The sequence below is a fragment of the Sinocyclocheilus grahami genome, unplaced genomic scaffold (genome assembly GCF_001515645.1).
Source record: "Sinocyclocheilus grahami isolate Dianchi unplaced genomic scaffold, SAMN03320097.WGS_v1.1 scaffold23.1, whole genome shotgun sequence".
Taxonomy (NCBI): Eukaryota; Metazoa; Chordata; class Actinopteri; order Cypriniformes; family Cyprinidae; genus Sinocyclocheilus; species Sinocyclocheilus grahami.
Genome location: NW_015505202.1, coordinates 2,475,291 through 2,501,950, shown reverse-complemented (window position 1 = coordinate 2,501,950; position 26,660 = coordinate 2,475,291). Strand labels below are relative to the sequence as shown.

Genomic DNA, 26,660 nt, shown 5'->3' with positions numbered 1-26,660 from the left:
TTGAAATATTTTTACTATTTAAAATTGCTTTCTATTTGAATAGATTTTAAAATGTTATTTATTCCTGTGATCATAGCTAAATTTTCAGCATCATTATTCCAGTCTTCAGTGTCACATGATCCTTCAGAAATCATTCTAATATGCTGATTATCAGTATTTAAAACAGTTGAGTAAAAACATTTTTCAGGATTCTTTGATGAATAGAAAAATCCAAAGATCAGCATTTATCTGAAATAAAAACCTTTTGTAACATTATACACTATTCCATTCAGTATAATTTTTATAATTTTTTGGGGGAAAATAAATTATAGAAATTAATACTTTTATTTAGCAAGGATGCTTAAAATTGATCAAAAGTGATGATAAAGGCATTTATAATGTTACAAAAGATTTCTATTTCAGATAAATAGTGTTCATATCGATATCGGAATTATATCGTATCGACCAAAATTAAGAAATATATCGTGATATAAATTTTGGCCATATCGTCCAGCCTTACATGCACCCCATGATGTATTATTTACCCACTAATAACTTACAGAATGTTTAGGAAACACTGCGGAATCAAATCAAAAAATAAAATAAAATAAAAGAGAGCCTCCATAGCGTAGCGTGAGGTAAACAGCAAAGATAACAAGCTTTTCAAAATGAAAACAAAAAGAAAAGTAAAACTAAACTTGCTGTCGGTGACAGTGCTTGCATGTTTTTTTTCCCACAAGAATAACGACATGTTCACATTCACCTTCTCTGGTTTAAGAAGTGGCCTTTTACTTTATTTTAGCTTGAAAACCATCCATCGTTTCTTCAATATTTTTGCTGCGTGCACTTTTGTGCTCCTGCTGACGCGGCAAGTATAAACCAGGCTCTACACTCTGAGCTCTGCGCAATTCAAACGAGTAGCGTGGTTTCGTTAAGCTACAACAGAGACTGACTGGATGCACCATTAACGAAATCGCCTGTGCATTAATATTAAATATAATTTTAAATTATTAAATTTTTGTAGTCGCACCAGCAGGAAAAATTTGGCCGCAGTCTGGAGCCCTGACAGGGTTTAATGCTTAATACATATACTGTATATACAGTATGCGCAATTCAAACGAGTAGCGTGGTTTCGTTAAGCTACAACAGAGACTGACTGGATGCACCATTAACGAAATCGCCTGTGCATTAATATTAAATATAATTTTAAATTATTAAATTTTTGTAGTCGCACCAGCAGGAAAAACAGTCTGGCAGTCTGGAGCCCTGACAGGGTTTAATGCTTAATACATATACTGTATATACAGTATATATATATATATATATATATATATATATATATAGTTGAGAGCTTTGCTCAGTTTTCAAACACTAGAAATGGATGTGAACGGTACAGTTAAAAATGTAATTAATTAAACCTGTCAAATGGACTTCCACGGACATTTCCTGAGGAAGGAAAACCTCTAGCAACAGTAAGGATGAGAAAAACAAATGAGTGAAGTAAACACAGCAAAACATACTGGTGTGGGAGACTTTTTATCCTGAAAGGTGAGCCTGACACTTCTGTAGCCTTTAGCTGCCAGAGAAGAAGAGCACACGTCACCATTTCTCAGACCATCACTGGTGCTGCTGCCGGGCCTCCACAAATCTGACAGGAGACAAACAAAACACTTCAAAGTGTTTCATATTCATATATACAAAATATTTGACCACAGAATGCTACTGTTGATTATTAAGAATGAAGAATTCTGAGAAAACTCTGCAAGAACAGATATCTTTTTCCAAAGCATGTTTTTATTTGTAAAAATGTTAAATAAATAATTAATAATAAAATAAAAAATAGAAAAATAATAATAAAGGTTGCTTACCTGAATCTTTAGATTGTGATTCAGAGTCTGCATGGGTTAAAATAAGAAAAAAAACAACAACTGTTAAACACTAGCAAGGGATCTCCTTTTCACATAGTGCCTAATGCAAATGAGGTATAAGATGTTCACTCATTAGTGATTCGTGTTTTTAGTGGACTATGTGTGCATAAATAACATGCTTAATTTATTCCAAACCACTGCTTCAGCTTTTAAAACAACCGATGAATGGAAGACAGAAAAATATATGACAGCATGAAGTAAAAAAAAGGGAAAAAAAGGAGGTTCCCCTTAACATTTTACAAAGAAAATCTGGCAGTCGATTACCACTTCTGAAAACTAATTCAGAAAGGCTGTTTATAATTTGACATAATAACCCTTGCTCATTAAGCGCAGTGCTAAATGAACAGCAGACTAACTCTGTCCTGAATGAGTTGTGTTCGTTCAGTTTGCTCACTCCGGCAGCACCTCGACCGCCCGCAGACTAATTAAACAATGGAGAATATGTGTGTGTGAGGTCATAGTCCGTGAGACTGCTCAAACAAAAAGAGTCACCCCCAGAGGAAACTGTGCCGAGAGAGACAAGGGAAAAAGCCTGAAGTATACAGTTGTTGCCATGGAAGTGCACAACTATGGCAACGATCTGGCCACTGTGAGCTGCTTTTTCCCTTTAAGCAAAGGAAAGGAGAGCTCCACTCTCAAACATTCCTTAAGGAGCTGTGAGCACAAGAATGAGACGGCGAGCAAGAGTACAGGAGAGAAAAAAAGAAAGACAGTGAGGGAGGGAGGCTGTGGTAGGACATAAGATGCACAAGACAAAACACAGATGTGGAATGAGTGATGCTGAGTGCAGTGAAGAGGAATTCCTGCTCGCGGTGTCCGAGTAAACACATCGTCACTTTTAACACCAGCAGCAATATCTTCAGCTCCACTGCTCACATATAATGCTTATAATAAACAGGCAAACATGAATATGAATATGAGTGTGATTTGGTTCCTGATACCTGTGAGCGTGTATAGGTTTGGTGAGCTCTGGATTCTCTTCATGGGGGTTAGAGTGAGTGAAAATGTGGCACTTTTGTGGACATGTCCTCCACTGTCTGTGAAAAGCACAGCAGCACATGCAAACACAAATACACATGCATCAGTACTGCTGCACGGCAAGATAACTGTGACTCAGCAAGCAGAGCAATGTGAAATGTTCTTAGCAACACAACAATATACATTACAAAATTAATTCACATGCCAGGATGGATTTTTTGCATGATGCACATGCTTGGTATACTGTATCTGGGCATGCTGAATGGGTGGATGTATTGTGGTCTGACTGACTAAACATTTTAAACCGCTTCTTTTCAGTGTCTCTGTGCAGGGTTTCCACACCTTTCCATGACTGCCTTTCCATTTCAGTTAGTGATTACTGGAGAGACGGCGAGCAAGAGTACAGGAGAGAAAAAAAGAAAGACAGTGAGGGAGGGAGGCTGTGGTAGGACATAAGATGCACAAGACAAAACACAGATGTGGAATGAGTGATGCTGAGTGCAGTGAAGAGGAATTCCTGCTCGCGGTGTCCGAGTAAACACATCGTCACTTTTAACACCAGCAGCAATATCTTCAGCTCCACTGCTCACATATAATGCTTATAATAAACAGGCAAACATGAATATGAATATGAGTGTGATTTGGTTCCTGATACCTGTGAGCGTGTATAGGTTTGGTGAGCTCTGGATTCTCTTCATGGGGGTTAGAGTGAGTGAAAATGTGGCACTTTTGTGGACATGTCCTCCACTGTCTGTGAAAAGCACAGCAGCACATGCAAACACAAATACACATGCATCAGTACTGCTGCACGGCAAGATAACTGTGACTCAGCAAGCAGAGCAATGTGAAATGTTCTTAGCAACACAACAATATACATTACAAAATTAATTCACATGCCAGGATGGATTTTTTTGCATGATGCACATGCTTGGTATACTGTATCTGGGCATGCTGAATGGGTGGATGTATTGTGGTCTGACTGACTAAACATTTTAAACCACTTCTTTTCAGTGTCTCTGTGCAGGGTTTCCACACCTTTCCATGACTGCCTTTCCATTTCAGTTAGTGATTACTGGAGACTGCACTCGCAAATTGCAATTTCTAACAGATGAAATGAAACTTAGAATATACAAAAATGTATAGTGTATTGACTATAGAAATTAACTTTTTAAAATGTCTTAATTACATGTCTTTTCAACACCTGGAAATCGCTTTTAAAATTCACAGATATTTTTCCCTGGTAACTCTCTGTTTTCTGGGGTCAGTAAGATTTTTATTTTATTTTATTTTTATGAAAAAGAATACTTTTATTCAGTAAGGATACATTAAATACATTGTTTACCTTGTTACAAAAAAAATTAATTTTGCATAAAAATTCTGTTCTTTTTACCCTTCTAATTATCAAACAAATGTATCAGTTTCCACAAAAATATTAAGCAGCACAACTGTTTTCAACATTGATAATAATAAAAAATGTTTCTTGAGCAGCAAATCAGCATATTAGAATGATTTATTTTGCCATCACGGCAATGAATTATGTTTTAAAATAGAAAACAGTTATTTTAAATTATAATCATTTTTCACAATATTACTGTGTTGTGGAGCATAAGAGCCATACAAAAACTTACAAAAGTTTGTTAATGATCCCAGACTTTTGAATAGTAGTGTATATTGCAGAGTATCAAAATAATAGAACAGTATATCTATTCAGAATAGAAGTAAAATACCATCTAATCTAATATGTGGCAGAAATCTTAGTGCGTATTAGCTGTAAGTGTTTTCAAAAAAGTCCTGGCATCCAAGGTTGCCACAACCAAAGCTGAACCTAAAAGTGAGAACACCACGAGACTATTTTGTGGATTGGCAGGGTGGGGTGTTAGCACTGCCAGATATGGTCTGATGGGTTTCCTTTTCTTTGACAGCTATACCTCTGGATATCAAAAAGGCAGTTTGGTTGCCAGAATCTTTGTCAGACTCTGAAAAGACAGTTCTCAGAGAAAGTCAGTCAAGAACTAAGAACACCCTCTGCACAGCTTTTGAATCACAGCTATGAATACAAAATCACATTGCTCTGCCCTACAAAAACAAGTCCTGTTGAGCCTGCATGAAGTGAGAGACACATTTTCAATCAATTTTATGTAAATTGTTTACTTTGTTACTTGTTTGTATTAGGGATGCGCCGATCTGATATTCATATCGGGTATCGGCTCCGATAGTGCTATTTTTCTCGGATCGGGTATCGGTCAGAGAGAGCCGATCCAAATCAGAGTTTAGTTTTTTTTTTCTCGATTGCGCGAATTATTCTGTGTTACTTCTGAAGCCATACGATAGCTTGTGAGCTACATGTGAATATTTAAGTCCTTACATTAAAGTTCACACAAACTCTTTTCTCCGCTGTGGCTGTCAGTCATTCGTTCAGCCTTTAAACCCTGGTCGCGTTCGGTTACAGCAGTCAGCTCGGTAAAGCTCTCTCCAAGATCATTCTGTGTTCCCATTATACTTGATTTGTAAATACATGTCTATGATTTTGCAAAAAGGACTTTATCTTCTTGCCGGAGTTTAATGTTTTGTTACTTGCTACCGGGTGTCTGTGAGAACAAAACAAGGGCGTAGAAAATACTATTGTTTTTAACGCGCACAGTAACTGAAATATAAAACTGTTAAAAGAAAGGCTCAATAACTGTTGCACAGATATAATACACTACGCATTAATTTCTCTTCCCTTTGTGCTTTGCACTTTTTAACACGAAGCGCTTCGTGCTCATAGACTGTCAACCCTCTACATTGCGAGTAAATCACTCGCATATATGACTAAATCTTCACTCTGGGCGACTAAATGATGTCTAATATTAGCCAATGGCTAATCAATTCTCAGATTTTACTCGCCACTCGCTTCTGTATGTCACTATAGACTTGAAATATCTGTATTGTAGTCATTATCATGCCAATTTATCAAAATTTCTCAAAACTTCAGTTCCATATTGAAAATCAATATAGACATATATATGGACTACAGCTGAAACGCTGTCTATTCATTTAGCATTTATTCAAGAAAACTCAAGCTTATACTGTATATATAAACTTTTAGCAAGGATGCATTAAGTTAATCGAAAGTGACATTAAGGACTATCTATAATGTTATAAAAGATTTCCATTTCAATTTAATGCTGTTCTTTTGAACTTTCTATTCATCAAAGAATTCTGAAAAACAATGCATTATGGTTTCCACAAAAATATTAAGCAGCACAATTGGTTTCAACATTAGTAAAAATTAGAACTGTTTCTTAAGCAGTAAATCAGCATATCAGAATGATTTCTGAAGGATCATGTGACACTGAAGACTGGAGTCATGATGCTGAAAATTCAGCTTTGCTCACAGAAATAATCTACATTTTGAAATATATTTAAATAAAAAAACAGTTATTTTAAATTGTAATAATATTTACTGTCAAATAAAAACAGCCTTGGTCAGCGTAAGAGACTTTTAAAAACATCATTCCAGCAAACTGAAACTGATTCGAACTTACCTGTGTTCATGTTGAAGATCTCTCCTTCTTGTGGTGTCTTGATGTCACACAGTCCTGAAAGACATATCATTAAGAATCAGCGACCCGTACTCCTTGGTAAGTAAAAAATTGATTTATCCGTGTGTAGAATATGTATGAGTGCAGATAGCGTGGTACAGGCGTCCCATCTCTCCCCGGCACGCCAGCATGCTAGCAAGTGTCTAATGTGACTGGTTAACATCCCTCTTGGGATATGAGGCCCAAGAGTGAAAGGTGATACAAGCCTGGCGTTTCAGCTCAGAAACACGCAGCACGGTATCAAAATACACACCATACATACACATATATCCGCACGCATTCTCAGATCTTACACATGACCACTTTTGGTGTGTCAGAGCTTAACATCTCTTTGAGTTTGTTGCCAGCAATGCACAGCAGTCACACACTCATAGGGGGCTATTGTAACTAATTAAACCCCTGTTTAGTTTGACCTAGATTGCTAATTTTTCAGTGATGGATTAACAGCCCATGTGACTCTACTCCGAAAATATCTGACTTATTTTAGCACAAGCTGAATATTTCAGGGATGGTCTATGATAGGAACACTGTCATTTAATCTCATTATTATTAAATTACTTAACTCATTTGCAGAGGCAAAGTGCTGCATAAATGTCAGATAGGAGACACCGTGAGCGTGTGCTTATGTGCAAGACGCATGTCTCGCTTTCAGAGAGCCACAGCAGGCACGTGTGCACTTGTCACACATGTAGACCACCCGTCGCTCAACCCACAAAGTGTGCTTCACCTGAGACCATCATTTGATAGTGGTATGCTGTGCGTTCATAGGTCACGACAAGAGAGAGGCATTCAAATTTGCTATTCTAAACCTTCGTATCAGGTAACATTTTAAAAGGATAAATTAAATTTCTCAATTACTCCCCTTCATGCCATTCCAAACCATTCTTTCTTTCATAGACCTCATAAGGTTAGGCATCCATGCTGCTCTTTTCCCATGTAATGAATGTGAAGTGTGACCAAAAATGATGGAAAAGCACCATGAAAGCATCATAAAAGAAGTCCATCAGACTTATATTCCAAGAATATGCTCATATTCAAATTTGATGTTGTAATCGGTTGCGTGTAACATGAAAACCAATGATATTTGGCATTGTTGATGAATCAAGACGAATCAAAGCTGACTTGATACACTTTATAAATGTAAACAAACATCAATAAGATTTAAAAGATACAGCAGAGGAAAATATTATGTAACTTCCAAGTACTGTTATTTTGGTATAATTTATATACTAATATACTATTGATTAATATTTTGAATTAGCTTTTTTATATTTTCATTTTTTATTTCAATTTTTTGTAATTTTGCCTTTTCTTTTTTTATATAAATTTTGCTTTAATTTGTATTTATTTCAGTTAGTAATTTAGCAATTTTGGTAGTGCAACTTATTTTATTTTCGCTAGTTGCTTATGCAAGATTTCTCATTTCTAATTTATTTGTACACTAATACAGGGTACAACGGGGCTAAAGGCGCCCCGGGGTAAAAGGCGCCTTTGATATTATTTTCATCTAAACCACTAGATGACACAAAAAAGTGGCGTAGCACTTTCCAAAACATTCGCTTTTCAAGATGCACGTGTATAATTGTCTGATCCTTGACGCGAAGTTAATTCTGTGCTTACTTAATCTAATAATTTATGTTTTTTAAAATGTTGTAGATTTAAGTAGCAAATGAGAATCGCTAAAATTAATGCATATATTTTGAGACAAAGGTCTTCTTTATGATTTTCAGTTTTGTTTAAGATAATTAAAGCAACTGTTTTTAAATAACAAAAGAATATGTAAAAGTTTGGTATTTGGGGTAAAAAGCGCCCCTGCTGTTGGGGCTAAAGGCGCAGTAATTAACATGATAATTAATAGATGGCTGACTTTTCCATTTGTTGACATGACATGGTGGTTAGATTCAGATGGTAAATATCATATATTATGTTGGGTGTCCATATTAGAGATAATCACCATGTTTAGAATGAAACCATCAGATTTAAAAACATGATATTAAACATATCATATAATACAATATCATTTGTTGTTACTACTGTAAATATATATTAAATTATTATTGGATCTCCTTCAGTACTTTCAGAATCTTTACTTATTAAAATGATTTTTGTTTCTGTATTTTAAAATATATTTTTTATATTAACATATTTTAATGACAGATTTATGTCAATAAATATATTTATTGAACAAAAATTAATTATTTTATTTTTCAAAATAAGCAGAAAACAGTATAAACTTTGCTAAAGTGATTGTTTTGAACAAGTATTAACTTAGACATTATTAAAAAAAATAATAATGTCTATTTCAAATATTTTAGCTGAAATATTTGTTTCAATACCATGTGCCTTTTACCCCATGCTGGTGAGCCCTCTTTTACCCCTCTTGCCACGTAAATATATGAGTGTCACAGCAAAGGGTCTGAATACTTAGGACCATGTAATATTTCAGTGTTTCTTTTTTAATAAATCTGCAAAAATGTCAACAATTCTGTGTTTTTCTGTCAATATGGGGTGTTGTGTGTACATTAATGAGGAAAAAAAATTAACTTAAATGATTTTAGCAAATGGCTGCAATATAACAAAGAGTGAAAAATTTAAGGGGGTCTGAATACTTTCCGTACCCACTGTATATTCCAAGAATATGCTCATATTCAAATTTGATGTTGTAATCGGTTGCGTGTAACATGAAAACCAATGACATTTGGCATTGTTGATGAATCAAGACGAATCAAAGCTGACTTGATACATCTTGATGCACTTTATAAATGTAAACAAACATCAATAAGATTTAAGAGATACAGCAGAGGAAAATATTATGATTCAATTACAACTTCCAAGTACTGTTATTTTGGTATAATTTATATACTAATATACTATTGATTAATATTTTGAATTAGCTTTTTTATATTTTCATTTTTTATTTAAATTTTTTGTAATTTTGCTTTTTCTTTTTTTATATACATTTTGCTTTAATTTGTATTTATTTCAGTTAGTAGTTTAGCAATTTTGGTAGTGCAACTTATTTTATTTTCGTTAGTTGCTTATGCAAGATTTCTCATTTCTAATTTATTTGTACACTAATATAGGGTACAACGGGGCTAAATACAGATTTATGTCAATAAATATATTTATTGAACAAAAATTAATTCTTTTATTTTTCAAAATAAGCAGAAAACAGTATAAACTTTGCTAAAGTGATTGTTTTGAACAAGTATTAACTTAGACATTATTAAAAAATAATAATGTCTATTTCAAATATTTTAGCTGAAATATTTGTTTCAATACCATGTGCCTTTTACCCCATGCTGGTGAGCCCTCTTTTACCCCTCTTGCCACGTCATACATTTATAAGATTTTTAAACAAAATAAACAACTTGAATGATTTATTTTCACACAAAATATGTTGCTCCATTAATGTTCAATACAACGTATATATTTTTTCTGCAATTATACATTTTAGGTGCAGTGAATAGCACATTTTTTCTTAAGGTGGGCCTTTAGCCCCGTTGTACCCTACTATTTATTAATATTTAGATTTTTATATTTCAATTTTTTTAATGTTAGTTATTAGTTCTAGTCATTTTTTATGTGCTTTTGTCATTTTTAGTTTCTTTTTGTAAATATTTCTATTTAGCTTTAATTTATTTTATTTCAGTTTATTTAGTAATTTCGGTAGTTCAACTTAAACATTTTATTTCTGCTAGTTGCTAAGGCATTTCTAATTAAAAAAAAATGTAGTTTTTCATCTTTATCACATTAATTATTTTAATAGTTTACATTTTACTTTTAAATAACAACACTGACAACTTCTGCCTTTTCTTCACAAAGCTATCATATTTGCCACTTTTATAGTGATTTATTGTCATTTTTGAAGCTTAACAGACCCTGATCACCAGGAAATTAATTTCAAGGAAAAAAAAAACAGTGTCAACATTCTACTAAACTTACACATAAAACATATATAATATCATTAAAATAATAATAAAAAATTCATGTTTGAAACATTTTGGCGTCAATTTTCTCTTTAACTGAGCATGCAAAATCTAAAATTAAACAATTATAGAAAAAACAAAGTAACATGCATGCATGGTATCATCAGCATAGTATAATTTAAGGTAAATAAATATTCACCTTCAGCCTTTAATAAAAACATTAAGCCAAACAGGATTGCCCCATGCTGTGTTCCATTAAAACCAGACCCAGAGGTCATCCTCAAAATAAATCTTCAGACACCACAGCCAGTAAATCTGGACTTTGGTAAATCAAAGTTTGTAATGATGACCTGTCAGCAGTAAATGAGGAAAAGATTATGATATTGGATTTCAAGGGTGCAGACTTGTGGCGACAGAACAGCTGGAGGGGAAGGGAGCTGGACACTCGCCTAAGAAATGGACACAGTCCCACATTTATATTCATGAGCAGGGCTCACACTAGTCATTTATTTACCTATCGGAACATTAGGAACCATTCTGTCTGGGAAATGCCAGGGACAGCCTAGCCAATAGGCCACATTCATTTCCATGGAATTCCTTGGAAACACTCCAAGAGGACAAGCAGTAAACATAAAGGCTCCTAAACACCAGTTCATGTAAAATGCTAGTAGACTGAGCGTGCATATTGCTGACAGGAAAATCTGCAGCATGCGAGTTCAACATTTTGCAGCATTTACGTTCATAACAACGTATTTCTGAAGACAGAACACTCATTGTTGGCGGGACTTGATTTTATCGATCAACATTTGATTGGATTGTGATTGCTAAGCTATATTACTGATTAATATTATTTTTCTCTGCCCACATGGACTTTATGTCAACAGAAAAGAAGCTGTAGTTGGAAGAGAAAATTATTACACTTTCATTATAGAATGAAATTCATTATTTACTCATGCTTATGTTATGAGTCATGCTCTTATGACTTGGAACTGAAAATTAGATATTTGAATGAATAGAGGTGAATTCAATCCAATGGCAGTTCATTGCAACATTTAAAACTGAAGAAAAACAACCCTTAGTTTTAGCTGTGAAAAACAGAACAACATGATCACCATGACACTTTCCAACTGCTCACTTTTAACAGTAAAATTGTGTCAGTAGCCATTGCGCTACTGTGTGCCATTTTGCGCTTCATGCTCCAGTCCAGTAGGTGGCAGAAATTAATCTTTTACATGCACCGAAATACGAGAAGTGAAGTTTGCATGAAGTACAAAATGGTGCACAGTACAGCAATGGCTGCCGCCATGATTTTATAGGAATGTGAAGTGCTGGATGGCCTACATGCGATTAATGGCAGCCGGCAAAATTTTCCTGTTAAAATTGCTGAAAATTCAGGTAATTTTTCACCAAAACTGATGAGAGTACATAGAAAGTGCTAAAAAGCATAGACCTTTTTCGGACATGCTTGGCTGCCTTTATTAAGCAATAAGGTGAGTCACATTGTACTGCTATTGTATTTACTTCTTCTTCCAACAGGATATTAATGAAGTTATCCCCTTTTGTGTTCAAAATAAGGAATTTTTGTTTTTGGGTCAGCTTTGTTTTTAGCTTTTGAAAACAAACTTTTTTCTTTAGAATAATGTACGAGGGCTGATGAATCATAGACATTAAGGGTGCTTTCACACCTGTAGATCGACTGCTTTGTTTTTCCGAAACAGGGATTAAAATTATTACAATGTTGCTTTTTATTCTTGGTGCTGTTCGCTTTCACACGGCAAAGTTTGTAAACGGACCAAATTTGTTAATACAAGTCACGCGCGAGTAAACTGTTCTCTCATTGGTCAAAGTTCCACGGTTTATTTTCCGGGATTCCACTTAGCTGTCACAGCTGTTATCTGTCAGGATGGAACGACAACAGCTTTTTTTTCTTTATTTATATTAATTTATCATTTTGAGCAGGAGTCCAGGATTCATCGGGAAAACATTTTTAAAATGCACCTACTAGGAAGAAGAGCAATAAGACAGCATTATAAAATAAAAAAGTGCACTTTTTTTATTTTGAATGGCGAAGACGTGCTCACCCACAGACACTCACAGGTTCATTTTGAAGTATTAGCAAAACAACAAAGCTAATGCTTTTCACGGAACTTACGTAATTACCCATTATACATTGTGATATAGCCTGGTTCGTTGGTCCGTTAGATCGGATTGCTTTCTCACTACGACCGAACCGCTCCAGAGTTCGTTTTCAATCGAGCCGAGACCACCTCGTTCAGGCGATCTCGGACCGATTGTTTTGGCGCGATTGCCGCGATATGCCCAAACGAACCAAGCTAAGGGGGGAAACGCGCCAGGTTCCGTAACAACGAGCCAAGTGTGAAAGCATCCTAAGATTAGGGATGTTTATTAAATTAGGTCAGTTTTGATTTCATGCTGTTTTTAAACACTCGTACTGTTTGTACACACATGGTGCTATGGTGATCATGTTGTTCCATTTTGATGGCTTATTTATAGTCAGATTTGTCAGACTTTGTGTAAGGACTGGACACAGGCCATTTTCACCTCAGCCTAAAAGCCTTTACCAGAAGTCAGAGAAGAAGCCATGTCATTCATCTCCATGAGTAGTGCTCGAGTGACAGGAAAAATAAAAACAGCTACGCTGCCAATTAAACCAGTAGACAAGAGCTAAGACAGAACTGATGGCATTTAGTTTATTAGTCTGTTTATCTGTTATGAATTATTCAAAGGTCGGAAGGGTACAAGTTTTTAGAGGCTATAATTAGCTGTGTTCAGACTTCAGAGCAGCTTTATGCACTCTTTTTATGCAAAGATTATTTAGATTTGCAGATATATTTATGAAAATAAATGCAAGCCACACAGTCAGGCTTATGCTGCAAGCATAAGGTTTAGAAAGACTTTGTAAAAAAAATTGTGTAAAATTAAAGTGATCGGCTTTATAGATAATCAAAGCAGTATGGGTTTTTGTAATTCTTTTAGTGATGTTAGTTTAAATTTAAGAGCATAATCAGAAAACATCATGAAAATATCATTCATCTCCATGAGTAGTGCTCGAGTGACAGGAAAAATAAAAACAGCTACGCTGCCAATTAAACCAGTAGACAAGAGCTAAGACAGAACTGATGGCATTTAGTTTATTAGTCTGTTTATCTGTTATGAATTATTCAAAGGTCGGAAGGGTACAAGTTTTTAGAGGCTATAATTAGCTGTGTTCAGACTTCAGAGCAGCTTTATGCACTCTTTTTATGCAAAGATGATTTAGATTTGCAGATATATTTATGAAAATAAATGCAAGCCACACAGTCAGGCTTATGCTGCAAGCATACGGTTTAGAAAGACTTTGTAAAAAAAATTGTGTAAAATTAAAGTGATCGGCTTTATAGATAATCAAAGCAGTATGGGTTTTTGTAATTCTTTTAGTGATGTTAGTTTAAATTTAAGAGCATAATCAGAAAACACCATGAAAATAAAGCAAAAAGATTACGCTAAATGGAATATTCTTCCACAGAACCTTTTGTTCTGGATGCTTTTATGTGCATAATGTGATAACAGTAATTGCATTCCCTTTGAAAGCTATGGATTTTGCTGATGCTAATCCTACCTGGTGGAGATTCTATTATGGATGTCTTGAAATAGATGTCCTCTGAAGAACAATTTAATGGTTACATTACGGCTCCTGCCTTTCCTGTCAGTAAAAACATAACATCCGCGTAATGGGCTCTCTCGAATCCCCTACGTAAGACACTAATATGCTGGATATGCTGCTTATATTCTCCAAAATAGGAAGAATCTCTTGCTTTTCATCAGGGATTTCCAAACAGGCTATTTATATGAGCATCTGAGTCAGGACACAACAAGCTCTATGTTCTCCTAAATGGCAACTTTTGAATCACAATTACATTAAGTTGGGAACTGTGCATGTTTGCTGCTGTGCTTTCTGTTTGATGTAACGAGACCAACACATAGTTTCTAAAGCCTCAGATAATTGCTTAAATTACTCCCATGTGCTTTAGGAGTATAATTTCATTGCTATATCAAGCTCCTAATACAAAATGGCTAGTACTCGAATTGAGTATCTAAGAGTGACCAGAAGTGATAAACATAAAAGCTAAAGCTTTTGAAACAACAACTATATATATTATAATATACAAGTTTGGGGTCAGTAAGATATTTTATGTTTTTCCAATAAGTATATATGCTCAACAAGGCTGCTGCATTTAACGGATCAAAAATACAGTAAAAACAGTAATACTGTAAAATATTATTACAATTTAAAATAAGTTTTTATTTTATTTTGATGACAAAGCTGAATTTTCAGCATCATTACACCAATCTTCAGTGTCACATGATCCTTCAGACATCATCCTAATATGCGGATTTGCTGCAAAAAAAAAAAAAAAGTTTTTTACATGTTGATACATTTTTCTTCAATATTCTTTGAATAGGAAGTTCAAAATAATGGCATTTGTTTGGAACTTAAAGTCTTTCCTGACACTTTTGATCAATTTAATGTGTACTTACTGAATAAATGTATTAACGTGTTCTTGCTGATATTACTGCCCCCAAACTTTTGAACCATATTATACAGTAGTACAGTATATATAATAATCTTAATTTGAAAAAATGGACTACAAAGTACAACAACTTTCCTTGGTCTCCACTTTATAATAAAAAAAACATTAAAAGGAGTATTTTGGGTTCACTGCAATATATCAGCAACATTTGTAGCATAATGTTGATTAGAAACAACTTTGTCCCTCATTTTCCTTGTGGAAAAAAATAGCAAAAGTTAAGGTTAGGGAATGGGTGCAATTGTAAAAGCAGAAATGTGAACTTTATTAAGGTTGTAAAGCTGTTTAAATCATCATTTTTACAGTTGTTTTAGGCTTATGGCATTGTGTTGCTATTTTAAACATTAAAATTTGATATAAATTTGCACAAAGTCTAGTAAGTGATTTTTTTCATACTAAAATCATGTTAACATTGTTTACATCCTATGGCTATACTATTGAAACTTTGTGCATTTTGATGTTATTAATTTTAACAATACATTGCACAAGCTTAAGCTTAATACTTAATAAATATTAAATAATAATAAAAATATACAGCTCCTTTTATGTCCAGCAATATAGAAGATACAGGAGATTGTGCACAGGTGTGACGCTAAGGAACGGTCTCCTTTACGGTGAGTAAAATAGCTTTTAGGAATATTGCCTAGTGTTTTGTGCCAACAGCTTTATATTAGTTCATCTGCATTACAACTTTTTTAACCCTGTGTGATATATACCACACAGAAATGCAATATAATTTTCATTTAGACAGAATGTATTCATTATTCGTGGCCCCAAAGACCACCAATAATGTGCTAAAGATATTACACAGGCACATTATTACTACCATGTAAACAATAAGACCTGTGAATGAGATATAGGTAAGCATAACTTGGTTCTTATGTCTGTTTTGTCATATCCAATCTCCCAGAGAATATCCTAAACATTGGCATCTTTCCTTTTTTGGTAGTGCTGCCATTTGTGGCGTCTTCAGCATGTTCTGAATGTTTAGTCTGATAAAGTGCACATGAGACGATGTCTACAAATCGAAATATCCTGATGAAATCATTGCAAAACAATTGCAAAACCTGTGTTTTTTAATTCATCTTTTAGTAAGAAGCTCTGTGCTTTGTAAAGAGAGGAAGGCATTTAGAGGGTCTTACAATGTATACACACAGCCAGCGAAACAGGGACCCGACCTGAGAGCCAAGATAAGCAGCCAGCACTTAGCATGCCGGCACCTTCTCCTAGACGCAATCTGACAAATATCTAAATAGACTGACATTTACAAAACCAGTTGGACCCATTCCTCTGACAGAAGCACTCCCTTGGGCTGGAAGATCCATCTGCTAATTAGGTGTTTAACCTCGAGGGCACCCAAAGTGACATACTGCTTAGTCTACTAGTCCTCTGACATGATATCGCCATGTGTACACCAGCCAATCAGTTGAAATCCTGTGTAGTTGCTCCAATACATCATTCAAAACAATCTGATTTAAACAGCCACCTGATATCAAAGAGAAGCTCAATAGGCCTTGGGCATTTTGCATTCAACTAGAAAATCCTCAGTATTATTACAAAACTTTAGCAAACAATTCATTGGCTTACAAACATTTCTGAGCACATCTAAAGGAATTATAATATTATAGATTCATGCAATTTAATAGCTGAGTTATTCAACAAGTCTTTATTGTGTTACTGTACAGAGAACAAGGGTTGAGCAATGTCTGAATATGATTTGCTGACAAATGAAATGCAAATGATGATTTGCTGACAAATGAAGCACTGTTGTGAATATTGGGATGATTTCAGTGCACTTTTAATTGATCATATAGTTCATTAACTTTGATTCTTTGTGACTCAAAGTTAAGAGAGTCTGTTAAGACAGATGTTTTAATAGCATCTCTGGTTAAACTTCAAGGGATAGTTCACTCAAAATTAAAAAAAAAATCTGTCATCATTTGCTCACCTTCATGTCTTTACAAAACTGTATGACTTTTTCTTCTGTAGAACATAAAAGAAGGTATTTTGTGAAATGAACTTTTTGAGTGAACTAACCCTTTCAGTAACAAAAATGTTGTTCAAATTGGCAAATACAATGTATTTACCATGAATCAGTTCAAGTGAATCATTTTAAGTTAACTGATTCAAAACTTCAATTCTTCATTTGAATGTTCAGTTGAATTGAATGTAAGTGAACTGATTCAAAACTTAATTTATTCATTTATTACATTCATACAAAAATGCTGGTTCTATACTTTTCTGTATGTTGTAACATTGGTGCATGAATGCAAACGATTAAATATCATTCTTCTGTGTAATATTCTGAGTAATTCTTCTATGTACATTTTTGTAAAGAATAGTGAGTAAAACCAGCCTTGATTTTTTTAAAGTAGATTTTACTTTAGTTTTCTTAAACATTATGAATTGAACTGGCTACAGTGGCTTGGTTGATTCCTTTAAGAGAAAGAGAAAATGCAAAAATTCTAAGAAATATACATAGAATTTTGTGAAACGTTTAAAGTGAAAAATTATTAAATATGATATAATCTGTTTACTATTTTGTCCAGTCCTACAGTGTGCTAGTAAGTATAACAAGGGCTCAGTTTCAGGAAACAGCGACTGGGCACTCCTTTATAATACAAAGTTAAAAATACCACAGTCACGAAAGAGCCCTCCCCCATAACAAAAACTTGAGCAGGCCCAGAGTCTGCCAGGCGGCCTTCTGTAAAACATCTTCATGACAGTTTTTCATGCTCCTGTGCTGATATTGCACCCAGTGTGCGTTATGCTTTATGTCATATTTGACCTCTCAAAGCTGCTTCAATTCTGTCTCAAGCATTCAAATAGCATAAAACACAGAAGTACCATGCATGTGCACTAAAATGAGAAAAAGAACATAAGGTCACGTTGAAAGGATTGTGGTGTTAGTGATGGACAGTTAATCAATGGATGCCTTACATTACAGAGTGAAATGCAATTTAGCTGATATTAATAAATGTTGTCAGAGAGATGGCAGATTGTAACAAATGCTCTTTTTAAGTTTGACAAGGTGGTCTTATTTCAAACCGTGTATGCGATACATCTGTCTGAGTTGAATCAGTAAAGGCTGGCTATTCTGTTTTGGGCCAGTACAGACATGAATCACATGCTCTGAAAGAAAGAACTAACTGACAGAGGCATGCATTTATTTTAAAATTCTTTTTCACCTAGATATTTTATATAGTATGTTATGCTAAAACTTTTACAACAATTTTTCACTGTGTTTTGGGTTAAACATTTCTGAAGCCACTGCCCTGAACTGCATGAAGCACTGCTTCTACCAATGGCAGTTTGGCACATCTCACAAATACTGTTTCTTTTTAAAACCATTTTAAAGAAGTCAAGTGTCAAGTGTTGTTATTTAATTATTTTTCATATGTTAAAAAATTATTATCTAACATAAAATTAATACTGCCTGAAAAGTAGCTAGTTTTAAACACATCAAATGTTTTGGCATGCCTGACCTCAGAGGTCTTGACCTTCTCAAAAATATCGAACAATTAAAATAATACAACATTGTGATTTTGAAAATCTATTGAAATTATATTTAATTTATTTATTAACTAATATATAAATACCAAAAACATAATATTTAGCTGTGACACAATTTTGCACTCAACCCGGTTACCGCTTGATTTTTTTTTTTATTACTATAAATAAATAAATAAATATATATATATATATATATATATATATATTATGACACTTTCTTTGACCCTTTCTACAGCTTTGTGCAAGTACATAATCTAATTTCATTAACATGATTTTATTTTTACATTTGTAGTGTCGACGGCATTTATCAAGCTTAACCATTCAACCCTGTTACTCAAGTTCTTGTTAAGATGAAATATGTTTCTGTAATTCATAGGAAATATACATTTGTCAAATGGCCCCAAACTATCTAGCTACTCCACTGAGCAACGTTTACTTGCAACCCTATTACTCACTGTGACCGATTTTATTATTTTAACTTATATTTTCATTTAACAAATTTTGTCTATTTAATTTGTTGTTTGCTATTTATTTAATGTTTATTTGTAGAAAATAGCAATCATTCAAATCAAGCTTTTAGGCTCCATTTAGACTGTCCCTAATAATAATAATAATAATAATAATAATAATAATAATATAAGATCAATAGTATTGCATTATAAAATCTAATAATTGAGTCCCTTCTTTTCAAATGATATGATTAATCAGTCATTTCTTTAATATGTGCTTAATCCTAAATATTGTATTTATTTTATACACTGCACTTTACAGCCTTTTTATTTACAGGCTTTTTTGTTTTTGTATTATTGAAAGTAAATGTTTGTTATATTTATGAGAAAAGACTTATTCTCTATACCACACCTTACTAAAAATAATACAAATATTTTATAAAATATATACACAGTCCCAGACAAAATGAAAGGCAAATCCTCACCAGGCATTAGGACTGAAAGCAGGCGCCGGGTCCGAGCTGACAGGCAGCAGGCTCCACGTCCACACTTCTCACTTTAGCCCAGAGGATCCGCTGCGTTTCAGGGTTAAAGTCCCAGACTGTAGCTGGTTTCTGGAGGCAAAAGATGTAAGAAAGTGAGAGGCAAGCCCCCTCTCAGAGCAAGTGCTATAGTTCGAGCTATTTTCAGATGGAGACATGCACGTCTGCAGGCTGGAAAGTTACTCCATGCCTCTGGGGAAAAGTGACAACACATACAGATCAGTGCTTAAGAAGATCTCTATGAGTGGCCAAACATCTCGACTATGCCATGGCATACCTAATACTATATGCTAACTATATGCACAATTTAGTATTACTGTCAGGTATCATTTATAAAATAAATTAAAATCCTAGAGATTCTAAGAAACATCTTTATTCACTTTCACTAGTTTTCTATAGCTGCATTATCCATTTTAAGTGCACTTAATATCGTTTTTATTTAAAGTTCACTTAAGATACACTTTAGTGATTCAAGCTCCATCATGCTGGCTCTATTTTTCTCTCTGACGCTTTGTGCTGATGACAGTTCTTGTTTATCAGCATTTTAGAGTGAAGTAAGTTGTCTCGGAGGCATGTTGCTACTCTATGAAGACAAATTAACTTGCCACTCAATATAATGTGCAACAAATGAACCCTCAAGAAGACACCAGGGCCAAAAGAATTTCAGAATTTTTACTGTATTGTTCTAAAAACATTATAGCCCACATCAGGACAAATTTCACACTTGAATGCCCCTGCAAAGACTTTTCATGCTGAGATTGACTTTATTTCTAACAATAAGCGAGTCAGAGCTGCACAGAAGGTCTGAGACCTCCTGTCGTGAGAGATGCCGTCACCCGGGAGCTCAGAGAATGTGCAAAGACTGAAGGTGTCAGCACAAACCTGAGCCAAAGAAAACCACCCAGGAAAGCTAACATCACTCATATGCTCGTGCCTGAGATGATTTCGGCCTTACATCAACCGGAGCTTTTAAAGTGTAGCTGAAAGGAAGGTATCAGGTCATGATGCAGGACTTAGCAAACAGTTTCCCAAAAGTGAAAAATATCACATTTTGACCTACATTTAAAGTTTACTGGTGAGACACAGTGTATAGGATATTGGCATATTTCTCTAAATATAACTTCAGTCAAAACAAATCAGATGTCTAGCCAAAAATTTGACATGGTCTGGATTTTCCATGCTTGTTGTGAACAAGAAAGGTCGAAATTTCAAGGGTCTTCGATCTGCAGAAAAAAAACATGAACACAGAAGCATCAGAATCCATCGCTAGAGATTAACACCGTACCGTATTGACCCGAATATAAGACAATGTTTTTTTCTTGGAAATACATCTGAAAAAACGCGGTCGTCTTATATTCAGGGTCTAGACTTTGACATGTCAATAATACACCCACAACAATAGGTGGCGCCAAATACGCATAAAACGAGTGTGCCATGAAATACGTAACGTAATGCGTGTTGTAAAGATCGCGAGAAAAAACTAAGGAAAAATAAAAGCTTACAGCTGCATGAGTCGTGACTGTCACGTTAGCCTGATGGGACCAAACTCCCTTTGTGATTTTAAAACAGAAGACTACAGATTTGAAGACTACAGTAAGATTTAACTTCTACTGTTAATAAGATTTTGGTAGGCTACTATTAGATGGATAGCCTAAATGTCCTCATGTTTTTTTTTTTTATGGTATATCAAAAAATAATCATTAGCAAACAGTTTCCCAAAAGTGAAAAATATCACATTTTGACCTACATTTAAAGTTTACTGGTGAGACACAGTGTATAGGATATTGGCATATTTCTCTAAATATAACTTCAGTCAAAACAAATCAGATGTCTAGCCAAAAATTTGACACGGTCTGGATTTTCCATGCTTGTTGTGAACAAGAAAGGTCGAAATTTCAAGGGTCTTCGATCTGCAGAAAAAAAACATGAACACAGAAGCATCAGAATCCATCGCTAGAGATTAACAAATGCCAAGTACCGTATTGACCCGAATATAAGACAATGTTTTTTTCTTGGAACTAGTTTGGATGGCATTCATTGTATTTCAGTCTCTGCTAAACATTAACCCATATTTCGTTCTGGGATTCCCCAGCAGACGCTCAGATTGGCATGTTAACACGTTCAGAAATCCTCACACACTCGCTCTGGCTCAGCTTTTGCTTTTTCCTTTGGAAAGTGCGATCAGAGTCTGATTACTGACCTCTGAACTCTGACCTCTCTGTATTTATTATTTACAGGTGCGAAGAGAAGAGGAGACACTTTGCAATCGGCGGTAGAAGCATCTCGGGAAATGAGCGTCAACTTCACTGGAGGTACAAACCGTGAGCTTATTATTATTATTATTAATATTAATGTGCAGGATATGGCATGAAATGAAGATGCTGAATTCTACCATACATTGGCTAAAAGTAAAATAAATATGCGGAGTAAACTGAAAATGAGAAAACAGTTTCTATGCACAGAAAAGGCCCTTTCAATGAATAATAAATTGTCTTAGTTTTGTACTAAACTGAACTTTTATATTAATTTTATGTGATGATACTGTAAAAAATGGATATTAAAATCAGTTATCTGCTTATAACTTATTGTGATTACTTTTATATTAGTTCTTAATACATCACACATGTAATGTATTTATACAATTTTGCATTTACATTTTTACACTTTTTTTACCATATGTTGGCTTTAATAAATAAAATATGAAAATAAAATTATTATTATTAATGTGCAGGACGTTATACACGTTCACATGCATGACTTTTCGGTTTCTTTTATGTGATGTGATACTGTAAAAAAAAAATCAAGGTTAAACAGATAATTGGACTGTGTTTTTCTACTTTAAAATGAGAAAGAAATGTAAAAAAATATATAATTTAAAAATAATATTTTTTTTACACATTTTTACGTTTTTGATGTATTTGTACAATTTTGCATTTACACTTTACATTTTTAATGCCTTTTACCATAAGTTTACATTAATAAATGCTAACATAACATAAGAATATAATAGAAAATAAAATGATAGAAAATAAAATAATAATAAAATAAGCGATACAAAGAAATGCTTTTATTTTTTTTAATATAGTAGAAATTTAATGTAAATGTAAATAATTTTATTATAAATATTGTATTGTCAATAATTGATTGTGTTTTGTTTATTAGATTAATGAAGCATTGCTCTTGCAGCAGTTTCAGCATTAATTTCTGTTTTCTGTACGTCCAGTTAGGTCCAACAACAACTGATCACATAGTTTCAGTGCAAGGAAAAAAGTAAACATCAGTTTAATAAATGTAATTGCATGCAATGAAATGAAGTTCTCACAATGTTCAAGAATTGCGTTGCGATAGCTATTTGAATGAACTAAATTGAACAAGCTGCAGAAATAATCTTTTTGAGTTTATATATAGTCCGGTTTCCAGAAATGTACAAACTGGTTTGTGGTTGTGCTGCGTTTATGTTTGCCCGGCATGCTGGGAGGTTTTGTGTACCCAGCATGCTTTGCTGTAGCACAGACTGAGGTCAAAGAAAGGAAAGGCTTCAGCAAGTGGAAGTTTCTGCTACTTCTGTGTTGTGGTTAAGCTCAAACGGGATAGTGTTTCAGTTTAGAGCACATGCATGCTGGTTTTACTCTCTTACTATATAACCTATATAACAAGAACAGATGAAATTTGAATCTTTTTGTATGTCTGTGTTGTTTAATGTCCTATACTCATGTCATAAACTTGGTGCTAATTTGTGTTTTGAACTGAAAACAAATGCAAAAGCTTATTCTGTTTATCTAAAAGCCAAACATTGCACTGCAATTTGTTGTTGAGTTGTAAACAGCGTTTTATTATAGTGAAAGTAAGAGTTTTGGGCTTTTTATCAGATGTTAGCTTTTTTAAGTGCTTATTTTAATAAATAATAAAAATTACTTTTTTCATTTCATTATTTTTTTTAATTTAGTATAGAATTTTATTACCGTATTGACCCGAATATAAGACTATGTTTTTTTTCTTGGAAATTCATCTGAAAAAACGCGGTCGTCTTATATTCAGGGTCTAGACTTTGACATGTCAATAATACATCCACAACAATAGGTGGCGCCAAATATGCATAAAACGAGTGTGCCATGAAATACGTAATGTAATGCGTGTTGTAAAGATCGTGAGTAAAAACAAAAGAAAAAGAAAAAGAAAAGCTTACAGCTGCATGAGTCGTGACTGTCACGTTAGCCTGATGGGACCAAACTCCCTTTGTGATTTTAAAACAGAAGACTACAGATTTGAAGACTACAGTAAGATTTAACTTCTACTGTTAATAAGATTTTGGTAGGCTACTATTAGATGGATAGCCTAAATGTCCTCATGTTTTTTTTTTTATGGTATATCAAAAAATAATCATGTTATTTTTTTTATGGTATATCAAAAAGTGTATATTTTTTAAATGTGATTGTTGGTACATTTTACCAGTTTTTACAATACTTTCAAAACAAAAATTAAAATAGGAAAAATATGCAATATGAAAATAATTGAAGACAAAATGTGTTTTACTGAGAAAAAACAAGATTTGGATTTTAAAAAGCCTTTTTCCAAAAGGTACATGTGGGAAAAGGGGGGTCGTCTTATATTCGGGCCAATTACGGTAATATCCTTAATATCCTGGAAATGTTTGATTTAATGTTCTTAACATCCTTAAGTAAATATATATGTTTTTACCATAAATGTTTATTGTATATTTCTCAGTACACTTTAACCATATTTCAGCAGACAATATAAGTAATTATTTTTATTTATTTATTTGCATATAAAAAGTAACTAAAGTTCTACTTAAGTACTTTTTTGACACTTTTTTTACATTAGCTGACTAAGTTCAACTAATTCAATATCAATTTAAACTGTAATACATTTCATTTAATTGCAAATAGCATGCAATGAAGTGTCCAAAAAAAACATTCAGTTTGCATTTAAGTCTATTTTTTTTAAGTACTCCTTTCAAAATTATGCTAATGTTCTTTTTTGCAAGGACAAATCATGGCAATCATGTTAAAATATTTCAATAATTAAGTGTTAGACCCCCCTCTCAGTGCACTTGTTTTGTGTCGACAGAAGTGAAGGGCTCTCATTGGTTTGGAGAAGATCCTGGTAGTCATAGTAACAGCCAACAGAGAGCATGCGTTATCATGGGATGGTGTAGTAGTGATGGTAGTGAGTAGTGTGGTGGATATTTACTGAGGAATGTGTTCCTGGAGGTATCCACTCTGTGTGATGATGTTCAGAGGAAGCTCATTGTGGAAACGACAATGGATCATTCATTAAAGTGACAATGGCTCTCGTAATTGTATTACATTTTCTGTTGATGACAGTGGTTTGACTGTTGTGAAAGAAAATTACCATTATTTTTAAGCAAAGCAAACGAAACCATCACTTAAATCTTCCACTTTTAGTGCACATCTATGGATTTGTCTGGGATCTTTTGCTGTTGTGAGTATTGCCAAATCACTGCTCATGGGAAGATGTGAATTTAACAAAATGCTACAGTAAAAACCTGTTAAATGGTTAACGGTAAATTCCCCTACTATATACGGTGAAAAACTGTATTGGACATTAATTTTACGGTAGTATACCGTTTTTGGAAGTGAAAAAGACCTTTTTAATTTACAGTGAATAACCGTAAATTGACATTCCCAGAATTCCCTGCGTTACATTTCAAATTTGATGTTTTTTTGTTGAAATAACTGTTTCTTCTTAGTTTTTTCTTATCAGTTTTGTATATTAGGGTTGTGTGTTACACCTAATGTTGTTAAATGAATGTTTATTGCATTATTTCAGTTTCATGTGTGTTACCGTGATGGTGTTTAGCGTTTGTGTGAATGACACTGTGCACCTTCTATATATTTATTATTTAAAAGCTGCTTGTGATGGGCTTTGGTTCACCATGTGACTTTCTCATCACCTGCATTTGGTGGTTATCAGTTTATTACAAAGGTACAAAACAGATTTCAGTACTTCAATAGGTTGGTATATTAACATTATATCAGTTAATGAAATTACGGTATTTAACTGTAAATTTAAGTTAAAACCGTAAAACCTAAAACTTTGCTACCGTAGTTTTTACGGTAAAATTCTGACAACCACAGCTGCCGTTTTTTTACCGTAAATTTTACGGAATTTTTTTTACAGTGTGTATGAAAAAGGGTAACATAGTTTTAGTTAGTAACATCTGGATTACACATTAGGTAATGTAGTCGGACTACTTTTTGATTACTTTTAGATTGCTATTGACCTTTAACACATAGAATGAATGTGATTATTGTGTACCATATTGATTTAAAATAAATAAATAACAGAGAAAGATTACATTTCAGCAGAATTTACCAAACCGGGGGTTTGTGAAAAAAACAACAACAACAACAAAAATGGCAAATTATGAATAATTTACCGCCATTGTGTGATGTAATAATGTAATCCATAAAAAAGTAACAATAATCTTATTATCAGCATTTTAAAATTTAATCTAATTACGAGTACTTAATTTTTGGAATCTGATTACGAAATACAGATTATATGTACTTAGTTATTGCCTAGCACTGGCTATTGGCCAGGGGTGCGTTTCCCAAAACCATCGTTAGCTAATTATGGTCGTTAGTTGCATTGAATTCTATTAGCAACGACGGAACTTGCGACCATAGCTGCATTCAGAAAACGCACCCCAGAATAATCTGCAATGTGGACAGAAAGTAAAACATTTGGTTATGCTAGACTACATATGCAATACATATGCCACATACTTTTTTCGAAATATCTTCTGTTCTGTTATACAGGTCTGGAATGACATGAGGGCGAGTAAATGATTTTCTTTTTCTTTTTTGGTGGACTGTGCCTCTAGTTCCAGTTATGAATTGGTCTAAATCACATCTTCGGTATTGTTCATTGTTTTGTAAAATAGGTCAAACAGGTGTGAATGAACCAATACATCAATAGGAATTAATCTGATACCTCCATTCCCTTCTGTTACTCTGATCGCATTAAGCAGGTCACCCTGCAGACATGCCACATATTTCATCAAGTACCATTTTGGGAGTTTCCTTGTCCCTGCTAGAGTTGCTTGAGCCTGTCAGACATTCACTCACACATCTAAATGTAACCGTCAACTACCACTACGCTTTGCACTTTGTCACCTTCAAAAG

General features: G+C 34.0%; 1 protein-coding gene across 1 annotated transcript in view; it reads right to left on the bottom strand.

Annotated features, from left to right (window-relative positions):
* Positions 1-26,660, bottom strand: part of LOC107561151 (sorbin and SH3 domain-containing protein 2-like) — a 66,934-nt gene that overhangs the window by 36,290 nt on the left and 3,984 nt on the right. The window contains exons 2-6 of the mRNA XM_016245515.1: positions 19,435-19,563; positions 6,413-6,466; positions 3,541-3,636; positions 1,848-1,874; positions 1,500-1,627 (exon numbers count right to left, since the gene is read on the bottom strand). Coding sequence (XP_016101001.1) covers positions 1,500-1,627; positions 1,848-1,874; positions 3,541-3,636; positions 6,413-6,466; positions 19,435-19,441 — 312 coding nt within the window. The 5' untranslated portion in view covers positions 19,442-19,563. The remainder of the gene's footprint in view (positions 1-1,499; positions 1,628-1,847; positions 1,875-3,540; positions 3,637-6,412; positions 6,467-19,434; positions 19,564-26,660) is intronic.